Source organism: Bos taurus, chromosome 3 (assembly GCF_002263795.3).
Source record: "Bos taurus isolate L1 Dominette 01449 registration number 42190680 breed Hereford chromosome 3, ARS-UCD2.0, whole genome shotgun sequence".
Lineage (NCBI taxonomy): Eukaryota > Metazoa > Chordata > Mammalia > Artiodactyla > Bovidae > Bos > Bos taurus.
The window spans coordinates 102,912,246-102,924,661 of NC_037330.1; the positions used below are offsets into that span (position 1 = coordinate 102,912,246).

The following is a 12,416-nucleotide window of genomic DNA, read 5'->3' on the forward strand; positions in this document are numbered from 1 at the left end:
GAATTAAGTTAAATGAGCTGCAAGAATTCAGGTGCCTAGTGAGTGGTAAAGCCAAGTCTCTCATCCTGGTCTGCCTGGCACTAGAGTTCAGGCTCTTGACCACTGTGTTAGATCTGGATCCTCTTTGTCTCAAACCATACCACCATACATAATGCTGATGACCAAGCACCCTATTCTCTCCCACAGGCCCAGGGTGGACAGTTAGCTATATGAAGACCATCACTTCAGGTCTCGTGAAAGTGTGTTTGAGGAGTTGATGAGTGTGTGTTCTGCATTGTAAGACTTTCCAGATCTTCATCTTTAGAGTGTCACTCTGGGGCCCTGCCCCTTCCCATCAGTTTGAGGAAAGCATTTTTCACATCCTTATTCCTCAGACTGTAGATGACAGGGTTGAGGAAGGCTGTGGCAATGTTGTAGAAAAGGGCCATTTTCTTGCCACTGTTTGACAAGGAGTCAGAGCCAGGGCTCATGTACATGATGATGCATGGAATAGCAAACATGGTGACCACAGTGATGTGGGAGGCACAGGTGGAGAAAGCCTTTATCCTCCCCTGGGCTGAGTGGATCTTCATGATGGTGGCAAAGATGTTGACATAGACAAGGACAATCAGGGAGAGTGGGACGACAATGACATTGAAGCCGGTGATGAAGTCCACCAAATCATTGAGGGATGTGTCTTCACAGGCCAGCTTCAGGACCGCAGGGACCTCACAGAAGTAGTGGTCAATTTCATTAGGACCACAGTAGGAAAGGCGCATAGCAAAGAAGGTAAAGCACAGACCACCCACCACACCATAGGCTGCACAGATGCCCACCATGAGAAGGCACACCCAGGGGCCCATGATGACCTTATACCAGAGAGGGTGGCAGATGGCCACGTACCTGTCCACTGACATGATGGAGAAAAGCCAGGACTCAGTGATCCCAAAGAGGAGGAAGATGTACATCTGGGCCACACATCTAGCAAAAGAGATGGCTCTCTTCTTGCTGAGAATATGCACGAGCATCTGGGGCACAGTCGTGGTGGTGTAGCACATGTCCAGCATGGAAAGGACACTGATGAAGAAGTACATGGGCGTGTGGAGGCGTGTGTCCTGGTGGATGAGGGTGATGAGGAGGCTGTTGCTCACAAGAATCAGCAGGTAAAAGACTAGAAAGAAGGTGAAGAGCAGAGGATTGGTCCTGGGGTTTGAGGCAAAGCCCATTAGGATGAATTCTGTCACAGTGGACTGGTTGAGTTCCTGCATTGTGCTCTGCCTGTTTAAAGAGTTTGAAGTATATGTAATTTATTGGGTTTCAGTGCCAGGGAATTTTCACACTTATTTCATTTATGTCTCCTAACAGGAAGTTTAAATTAGCAGTTGGGGGTACTACTGGATATGTCCCCATAATAACTTGAATGATTTTGGGGTTTGGTTTGGGATTAAGTTGAGGGTCATTGTTATGAAACAGAGAAGACTAAGTCAGGGACGTGCTGTATTCGATGTTCCATTCTGTTAACTCCCTTCCTGAGACAAAATTACTTTTCTCTCTGTTATTCATCCCCTTTTCTGTTTTTCTTGGGACAACAGAGGTTTCTAAGCCTTGGTTTAAGGATCAGGATTAGGACTATTATACTCATTATTTGGGTGAAGGTTTTTATCACTGTTAGGATTAGCATTAAGTTTAGAATTGGGGATTAAAGTGAATTCTGCATGAAGTTTTGACTTCATGCTTAAGATTTACCTTTCTCTAGTGAACAAAACTTTACTGGTATTCATTAATGATGTCATTGATTCATCATGTTTTCGCCCAAAACTTACCATTTGTTATAAATCAGAGAGGTAAGGAAGAGTTAAAAATAATATGGGTGGAAAAGTGATTTCACACAGTCTACCAAGATAAATTCTAAATATGTCAAAGAGTTTAACACAAAAAAATATGATTATAAAGCAACCTAGGAGAAAATACACATGGGTGAATATTTATTTTATGATGGGACAGAGAAAGGCTGTTGGCATCACCAGAATGTTCTAAGTCCTTCAACGTCATGGTGTTGACCCTTTTTCCTCTAATAAGCAAACAAAGCAACATTTGAGTTGCTCTATATTTCCTCAGTATTGTTGAGGGATTCTTATGCATTTCTATTCATTTTGTTCTAAAATCTGTGCTGCTGTTCAAACCTTGACCCCCCCTAATTGACCTTCTTGTGTCAGTACTGACCTCTTCAGTGGCTCACCCCTATTCTCTTTCTCCTTTATGCCCCAAAGTTCACCAACACAAGGATGCTATTTGTAAGACTTAACCTGAAGGTGTAGGTTATGGGTGATGACATACACTGAAGCACAGAACAGAAAATGATTTTACAAATGAACACAGTATCGTAAAGTCCGTAAGTCATCTGTGCAGCAGATTTTCCTCTCTATCCTCCAGCCAGCTCTTTCTAACATCCTTCCTGGAACTTCTTCTCATCTCTTTTTTGTCTCCCTGCTCTATGTTTCTCCTTACTCCTATTACCAGGGCAACCAGCCACAAACCCCCAATTCCTGTAACTCAGTGCTTTTAGACTTTCCTGTGCTTCAGAATCACCTGAAGGGCTTGTCAGATGCTGCTATGCCTCATACCAAGTTGTGGTTTGGAAAATCTTGCGTGGAGCCTGAGAATTCTCATTTCTAATAAGTTGCTAGGTAATGCAGATTCTGGGGGTCACACTTTGAGAACAGATCTACTTAGTTGTAAAGGGAAATTTGGTTCTTTCACAATTTGCCTGTCTCTACATTATGCTCAAGCTGCTATGTTCCCCATGACCCAAACCAATATTTTCTTTCTTTCACGTAAGCATAAAAATAAAGGAAGAAAATTAAAGAAAAAGATGAATACTCCTGGATACATAAAAAGGAAATTTTTCTCTAAGTTAAAAAAAAAATGAATAATATCTGTTGCATATGTGGAATACAAGTGATTAATATCATTAGAATATAAAGATCATTTCATCATAAAGAAAAATAATAACTAAGAATATGAATAATCCATTTACAAAAGAGGAGATTAATGAACTATGAAAATTTAAACTTAATAGTAATCAAAGACTGAAAATTAAAACATCAATGAAATAGTTTTAACCTAACATTGACAAAAAATTATTTTAAAATGATAATATCTGACATCAACCAGCTTACAGAAAAAGAAAAATTCTTATATATTGATACGAGAATTCATATGGGAATAAATTACTCTACTCTTTCTGTAGGAAAATTTGACAGTATGTAATTTCACCTGTCATAGCTCCTTGGAAGAAAAGCTATATATGACAAACCTAGACAACATGTTAAAAAGCAGAGACATCACTTTGACAACAAAGGTCCATATGGTCACAGCTATGGTTCTTCCAGTAGTCATGTTCTGATGTGAGAGTTGGATCATAAAGATGACTGAGTGCCAAAGGATTTATGCTTTTGAACTGTGGTGTTGGAGAAGACTCTTGAGAGTCCCTTGGACTGCAAAGAGATCAAACCAGTCAACCCTAAAGGAAATCAAATGTGAATATTCATTGAAAGGACTGATGCTGAAACTGAAGCTCCAATACTTTGGCCACCTGATGTGAAGAACTGACTCAGTGGAAAAGACCCTGATGCTGGGAAAGATTGAAGGCAGGAGGAGAAAGGGATGACAGAGGATGAGATGGTTTGGATGGCATTACCGACTTGATGGACATGAGTTTGAGCAAGCTCTGGGAGTTGGTAATGGACAGGAAAATCTGGCATGCTGCAGTCCATGGGGTCGCAAAGAGTTGCACACAACTGAGTGACTGAACTGAATGGAACTCACCTTTAAGAATTTTGCATAGGGAAAAATGAGCGATGTGGGGAGAGACTTTCATCAAGAAGGTTTATTAGAGTATTACTTCTAATGGGTAAAACTGGACAAAACATAAATGTCCTATAACAGGTAGTTGGTTAAATCAATTATGGTCTATTAATATGATTAAATACCTTGTAGCCTTTAAAAATGGGCTTCCTGGTTGGTTCAGTGGTAAAGCACCTGCCTGCCAAGCAGGAGACACAGGAGATGTGGTTTTGATCCCTGGGTTGGGAAGATTCCCTGGAAAAGTAAATGGGAACCCACTAAAGTATTCTTGCCTGAAAGATTCCACAGACAGAGGAGCCTGTTGGGCTACAGTCCATGGGGTTGCAAGAGTCAGACACAACTGAGCAACTGAGCACCCACACACCAACCTTTAAAATAATGTTTTGTAGATTATGTCACATTGTAGAGAAATGCTCCAACAGATTGTTAAGTTAAAAAGTAGAATATGAAACTATATATATCCCAATCCTAATAGTACAAAGATTATACGCACAGACTAAGAATTGGAAATAATTATACAAAAACATTAACAGTGGTCATTTCTGGTGATTAAATTTACAGGTGATATTTATTTTAAAAAATTCTTTGTTGGTGGTGGTGTTGAGTTGCTCAGTCATGTCTGACTGTTTGCAACTCCATGGACTGCAGCATGCCAGGCTTCCCTGCCCTCCATCATCTCTTGGAGCCTGTTCAAACTCATGTCCATTGAGTCAGTGATGCCAACTCAACCAACCATCTCATCCTCTATTGTCCCCTTCTCCTCCTGCCTTCAGTCTTTCCAAGGATCAGGGAATTCTTTGAACTTTCCAATTTTTATACAATAAACATAAATAATTTTTATAATAAGGAATAAAGTTTGAGTGATACTTCAAAGACAGAACATATAGGGATTTGGCTTCTCCATTCAGACTAGTTAGATAAAAGGGTGGATATGAGAGCGGAAGATCAGAGATGGAGAAAGACATGTTGGACCTAGATAAAACTGGAAGAGGATGGAAGGGAGAGCTTCTCCTTTTTTCTGAGCTCATCCCCTCCACTGAGCTGCACTTGGAAATCAGCTTATATAGATTAATACACATACATTTACTGCTTAAGGTGAAAGTCTTTTGTATAGGAGATAATCCTGAGAGATGGAAACCCTTGAACAAAGTTCCTGGTGATGAGAGGCTGCCTAGTTTTTACCTCCAGCTTGTACCTGCAGGGTTGGGGTAGAGGAGATGTGGGTGACAGAATCTGCCTCCTGGGACTCCTTGCCCTACGAAGAGTTTGTGTCTTTGTCCTAAGTGGAGCCTGGGGACTGATTCCTGCCATTACTTCACTTGGCTGGTTTGCTGTGTGTCTTAAGGGTCATTTACTTGACCTCTCTGAACCTCAGGTTCTGACCCTGCCACAACCAGATTTGACAAAGAAACGTTACCAATGAGTAGTCAGAAATGGATTCGGTTCAGTTCAGTTCAGTTGCTCAGTCATGTCTGACTCTTTGCGACCCCATGAATCGCAGCACACCAGGCCTCCCTGTCCATCACCAACTCCTGGAGTTCACTCAAACTCACTGTCCATCGAGTCAGTGATGCCATCCAGCCATCTCATCCTCTGTCATCCCCTTTTTCTCCTGCCCCCAATCCCTCCCAGCATCAGAGTCTTTTCCAATGAGTCAACTCTTCGCATGAGGTGGCCAAAGTACTGGAGTTTCAGCTTTAGCATCATTCCTTCCAAAGAACACCCAGGGCTGATCTCCTTCAGAATGGACTGGTTGGATCTCCTTGCAGTCCAAGGGACTCTCAAGAGTCTTCTCCAACACCACAGTTCAAAAGCATCAATTCTTCAGCACTCAGCTTTCTTCACAGTCCAACTCTCACATCCATACATTACTACTGGAAAAACCATAGCCTTGACTAGACGGACCTTTGTTGGCAAGTAATGTCTCTGCTTTTCAATATGCTATCTAGGTTGGTCATAACTTTTCTTCCAAGGAGTAAGCATCTTTTAATTTCATGGCTGCAGTCACCATCTGCAGTGATTTTGGAGCCCCCAAAAATAAAGTCTGTGTGATTGCAAATTCCTGGTAGGTGTGAGCCGCTAGTTGCCAAATTGGTTATAGCTGGGGCTGGGGGTACCAGCCTTGTTCCTTGTTAGGATGTAGAAATTAGAAAAAAATTGTTTTCTTTTCGCATTGGACCCTTATATTTATCTTCTACTCACATACCTACTCTCCTGCAGCACAGGTGAAGAGACAGAAGACTCAAAGTAGTCTTGAATTTTCACTTTTGACATTGAGAGCCATGATTCTGAGCAGGTAATTGTTTCTTATCTGTAAAAGAGGAGGTTTATTGCAATAATACATGATTCTGTCAAGATCTGAAGATATGTTTTCTCCTCCCTTCTCCTGTCATCAGCTCTTCCCACTTTCCCTGATACCCTCCTGCAGCATCAGCACCAACCTGCAGGGGCTAAGAATGACTCAGAAATAGATAAAACTAGAGAGCAACAAAAGCAGAAAGAATGATTGGAAAAGATACAGAAGTTCAGAAGGCAAGAAGAAACACAAATACAAGAGGCAAGAAGGCAGAGAGAGGCACTGAGAACCAGAATCTGGGGCTGGGGACACAAACAGGAAGAGAGGAAAATGGATGGTGGGCATGTAATTGACATCAACAGGAGGAGAAGAGGAGACTCAGAAGGAGGAAGAAGATGGGACAATGTTTATTCTCTTTGTGTAAGGAGTGGACAAAAGACTAGAGGAAAGAGGCAGAGAGATATGAGACCCAAAGAGTCAGGGGACAGAACAAGATGAAGACACAAAAGGAGAAAGAGGCAGAGAGGCAAGGGAAAGACAGAAAGGGATGTCGGAGAGGCCGGGAAGGTGGAGTGTGAGCCAGGTCTGAGAGAAAGAGGCACCAGAGGTCTGAGCAGGTTGTGACTGGAACAGCAAAGAACCTCCAGAGACCAGACAGGGGGAAAGAGAAACAGGCAATCCACAGGGCAGGTGGAGAGAGGAAGGGACAAAGCCAGTCTCCCAGGGAGAGAGAGGATCTGGAAGAGAGGGCAAGGGCAAAAAGAGAGGGGCAACTGCAGAGAAGGGAGAGCAGGACAGAGGGGTGGAGGCAGAGAGAGTGGGAAGGTGAGGGAGATTCACAGACAGTGGAAGAAGGATGGCAGAGAACCGGGCTTCCAGGCTAGACCCAGAAACACTTGTGAGTCAAGGGGGCAGCTGCAGACTAAAGAGAAGAGGTAAAAAGCAGGGTGGCTGGAGATGACTCCACTGCAGGCAAATCCAGTAGCACAGTGAGCAGTAAACATATGTCAAGTTGGAAAGAAAGGCAGAGAGTGAACTGAAGACCCAGTCAAACAGAACGCTAAAGCTACATACTCAGGAAAAAAAGTCAGGGGATAGGGGATAAAGACTTTGGATGCAGAGAAACACAGAGACAGCAAACAGAAATAGAAGCAGAAGGAGAAAGATGGAGATGGATAGAGAGTAAGAAAGAAAAGGAAAAGCAGAGACAGAGAGATAATAACAGACCCAGAGACAGAGAGATAATAACAGACCCAGAGACAGAGAAAGGGATGGATGGATACACAAAGAAAGGGATGGATGGACACACTCACATAGATGTAGAGAGAGAGAGACCAAAGTGAGTGGGAACTGCAGACCAGGCTGGGCTCCACCCCAGAGCTCCCAGCATGGCTTGGGAGCAGTTCAGGCTGACTTGCTCTACAGAATGGTTGGGGCACTGTTGTCACGATCTTGTAACTCTGCTGGGAAGGGGGTTGTGGGCAGAGCTCCCTCAGATTCAGGGGCCACTCATGAGTGGCATGTGGCCCTTGGGCTCTAGCCAGGAGCCACAGCTTCTGCAGCCCTTTCCTGTGGTCAGGGAGGAAGAACCAGAATCCCATTCAGGAGCATCACTCCTGCTCAGGCCAGGCCCTTCTGGAAGCTCAGGTAGGGTAGCCAGAATGTAAGGCTCAGCTGGGACAGGAGTGTTGCCGAGGGGAAGGCATGTCCTGGGACTCAGGATGTGCTCAGAGGACAGGTCTTTTCTCAGCTGCTCCTCCTTCCCGAGGAAAAGAAAAATGAGCTCTCCCGGGAGGTGTAGCATGAAGGCCATGAAGTGGTCCTCTCTCTCTGCCAGGTGGCATTCCCAGGGCTCTTTCATCCATTAGAAACTGTAGGCAAAGTGTCTAGGGTCCTGGAAATTTAATCTACAGACATATTAGAGACATGAATGATATTTGAGTCAAAATAAGGATCCCGCAAAATAAAATTAGTAAATAGCTAAATAACTAGTAAATAGAACTTTTTATCAGTTAGTCAATGGCAATTCATTCAACTCTTAGATAGTCATATATTAGAAGTGATATTTTCATTATATTTGATGTAGGACATGGTACATTTATGGTGCCCATGAAGCTACCCATTGGCCTCTTCAGTCTCAGACCTATAAGGGTGTATTCTGTCATTTCAAGTCAGTTGATGGGAAGCTTTTCTCAAGCAGAAGAGAAGGGGCCAGGTGCCTTTGTGGCCCCTCACTTGGCAAGGACTGTAGCATCAAGGACCTGAGATGGGAAACAGGAAGAACTTGCCTCCTGCAATTTTGAGAGAGTGAGGTAACAAGGAAGTCTTTGGAGCCCCCTTTTTGATATCTCTGGCCAAGGGGTAGTGAGCTCAGTCCTGCCTGAAGGCAAAAGAAACTTCAGGCTCCATCCTTCCTGAGCATGAGAAGGTCTCCTGCCCACACAGAGCCCAGGGGGATTGGAGTTACATTTGTTTCTTGGGCCAATATTTCCCCACAGGAGCCAGACTGGGGTTTGGGCTGAAAGCTGGGAGACCCAGGGGAGAGACTGATGACAGCAGAGCCCATTTGCAGAGCCTGGCTTCTGGGAAAAGCAGTCTCCTTAGGAGGGGGCACCAGGCACATTCCAGCCCTCACTGTGTCCTACACTCCCCAGATGAAGTCCCTTCTTTCTCCTCCTTACTGGTCACTCGAACAATTCCTACTGGGTGACGGTTTCTCTTCTGGTCCCTAGATCCTGATCCTGACCCCAGTGTGGAGTCCACTGCGGCACTGACTAGGTCCTGGAGGCCTCTTCCTCCACTGGAGGGGAGTTCAGGGTTTGGTGTTTTCCACGTCCAGCTAAATCTGACTTCAGCTCCCTCTGAGACCCTCAGGTCTCAAAGGAAGGTCTTTGCTTGCCTCCCATTCTATCGTCATATCTCTGGAAGGCTGTATCCTTCCTCACATTCCCCTGGCCCAGCCTGGAACGCTCTTCCCCAGGCTGCCCACTCCAAGCAACCAAGGTTTCCAGGTGTGTGACCTACCTCACTTCTCAAATGGCAGGGCATGGATTCAACAACAGGCTCTGGGGGCGGTAAGCATTCCCATGGCTGCTACAGCCAGCTTTCTAACCTGCAGTTCTGACTTTCCTCCCCCTGGCCACAGCCCACATTGGTTCCATGTGTAGTTCCTTTGTCCAGCTGCCAAAGACCTTCCCGCCCTGAATCTTGTCCACCTCCGCAGCCTTCTGTCTTGCAGATCAAGGAAATCTTTGACATATGTTTATTTGAGAAAAATCATAAGGAAAAGACTCATAAGTTCATTAAGAATTCTATTCATTATAAGTCATTATGCTATTCTATTCATCAAAAAAGTGAAAAGAATGCTTTTCAGCAGTGAAAAAAATCAATGAGGAAAAATGTCAAAACATAATGAATGAGTGAATAAATCAAGTAACAGAAGTAACATACTGTGTAAATGAATTTTAAAAATCATGGAAACAATAAATTGCTTAAGAATTGTGAAGCAATTAAAAACATTTAGACCTTAAAGTGTTAACTATTGTTGTCTCCAAGTCTAAGATAATAGCTATGTGTTTGCATCTATTATATAATTTTAAGAATTAACTTATATGACTTTTGCAATAAAGAAAACAAGTAATAAACTGAGAGAAGATATTTTCTTTTTAAAATATTTATTTGTTTGGCTGTGCCAGGTTTTAGTTGTGGCATATGAATCCTTAATTGTGGCATGTGGGATCTAGTGCCCCAACCAGGGATTGAACCCAGGCTCCATGGATTGAGAGCATGGAGTCTCAGCCATTGAACCACCAGGGTAGTTCCCAAGAAGATATATTCAGAGCATGAGAATAATAGCGAACATATGATAAGCTACAAATTAAGAAAAGGTGAACATATCTCATATTCATTGAACAGTTAGTATTTGTTTTTTATGACAATAAGTGCTTTCATGTATTATCTCATTTAACCCTTCTAATACCCCTCTGGGAGAAGGCAATGGCAACCCACTCCAGTACTCTTGCCTGGAAAATCCCATGGACGGAGGCTAATAGGCTCCTTGGGGTTGCTAAGAGTCGACACGACTGAGCGACTTCACTTTCACTTTTCACTTTCACGCACTGGAGAAGGCAATGGCAACCCACTCCAGTGTTCTTGCCTGGAGAATCCCAGGGACAGGGGAGCCTGATGGGCTGCTGTCTATGGGGTCCCACAGAGACAGACACGACTGAAGCAACTTAGCAGCAGCAGCAGCAGCAGCGGCGGCAGCAACACCCCTCTGAAGTCTATGGTGTGTTCTTTCCATTAACAGATGAGGCAACTGAGACTCACAGAAGTTAGTAACTTGACCATCATCACTGAGTTAGTAAAGGGTTAGCTGAGGTTAGAATACAGAAATCTGATTCCAGGGTTGACTTCACTACTCACACTACTAATGATCTTATGAAAAGATGTTAAATTCACTAGCAATCAGGGACTTACAAATGAAGCAAAAACAATGTCACCATTTTCCATCTATGAGATAGATAGCAACTTTAGAATGATTGAGACAGATGATATTATCAAGTGTTGATGAGAATGAATGGTGTACATTAGTATAACTACTCAGAATAATAATTTAGGAGCATCTAGTAAATTTGAAAGTTTTAAAATCCACCACATTCACTGGAAAAAATACTTACCTATGGAGAAATGTCCAAAGACATTTGTCACAGAATTGTTTAAATAGTAAAAAGTTGGAAATGAACAAAAGTTCAATAATAAAGAATTAGTAAATGAAATGTGGCAAATTAAAATGCTTGTTAAAGAGAATGAGTTAGGGACTACCCTGGTGGGTGAGAACCTGCCTAATGCAGGGGAAATGAGTTTAATCCCTGGTCTAGGAAGAATCTGCATGCCAGGGAGCAACTAAGCCCATGTGCCACAACTACTTAGCCTGTGCTCTAGAGACTTCAAGATGCAACAACTTAGCCCACTCAAACTCCATGTCCATTGACTTCGTGATGCCATCCAACCATCTCATCCTCTGTCACCCCTTCTCCTCCTGCCTTCAATCTTTCCCAGCATCAGGGTCTTTTCCAATGAGTCAGTTCTTTGCATCAGGTGGCCAAAGTATTAGAGCTTCAGCATCAGTCCTTCCAATGAATATTCAGGACTAATTTCCTTTAGGATTGACTGGTTTGATCTCCTTGCAATTTAAGGGACTCTCAAGAGTCTTCTCCAACACCAAAGGTCAAAAGCATCAATTCTTTGGCTCTCAGCATTCTTTATGGTCCAACTCTTACATCCATACATGACTACTGGAAAAACCATAGCTTTGACTAGATGGACCTTTGTTGGCAAAGTAATGTCTCTGCTTATTAATAAAATCTTAAATGCATACAAAAAATTCTATGGATATAATAATATGTAAGCAACAGTTTTAAAACACCATGAATAGACCACAATTTAATGATAGTGGTTGACTAAGAGTCCATTATTTCTAAAATGTCCTAACTGGTAAATGTGGGACCTGATTTCCAAAATCCTCTTCTTATTTGTTTTGGGGTTTGGCCTGCAGAAGTGAAGTAGCCGTTCTTATTGTTGGATTGAAAGTCTTCATGATCAGGTATAGTGATGGCTAGACACTGAGGCTCATTTAGTCTTAGTTTGTCCTTATTTGTAAGCTTATTTTATTGAAAGCTGACCCTGGAACTAATAGTAAAGCCTGGACTACACCTAAATCCTTGGCTGTGGACTCTCAGAGGCAACAGGTTTCCAGAGACCTCTTTAAGAGTTCCCCTGTCATGGTTCAGTGCTAAGGAATATGTCTGCCAAGCAGGAGATATGGGTTTGATTCCTGGGTTGAGAAGATCCCCTGGAGAAGAAAATGACAATCCACTCTAGTATTCTTGCCTGATAAATCTGATGGACTGAGGAGTCTGGTGGGCTAGTCCGTGGAGTTGCAAAGAGTTGAACAGGACTTAGCTACTGAGCACACAGGAACAGCATTAGGGATGGATAACGTTTTGGTATATATGTGTGTGTGTGTGTGTGTGTGTGTGTGTGTATAATACAATGGAATATTATTCAGCCATAAAAATAAACAAATTGGAGTCAGTTCTAATGAGGTGGATGAACCTGGAGCCTGTTATACAGAATGAAGTAAGTCAGAAGAGAAAAATATCTTATATTAAAGCATTTATATGGGTTCTAGAAAAATGGTGCTGATGAACCTATTTTCATGGCAGGAATAGAGATGCAAACATGGAGAACAGACTTGTGTACACACGGGGTA

At 42.9% G+C, this 12,416-nt stretch overlaps 1 protein-coding gene across 1 annotated transcript; it reads right to left on the reverse strand.

Moving 5' to 3' along the window:
* Nucleotides 1–308: 308 nt before the first annotated feature.
* Nucleotides 309–1,247, reverse strand: OR13P2 (olfactory receptor family 13 subfamily P member 2). The gene has a single exon (NM_001390094.1). It carries the CDS (start codon nt 1,245–1,247, stop codon nt 309–311), a length of 939 nt encoding a protein of 312 aa, NP_001377023.1.
* Nucleotides 1,248–12,416: the final 11,169 nt, after the last annotated feature.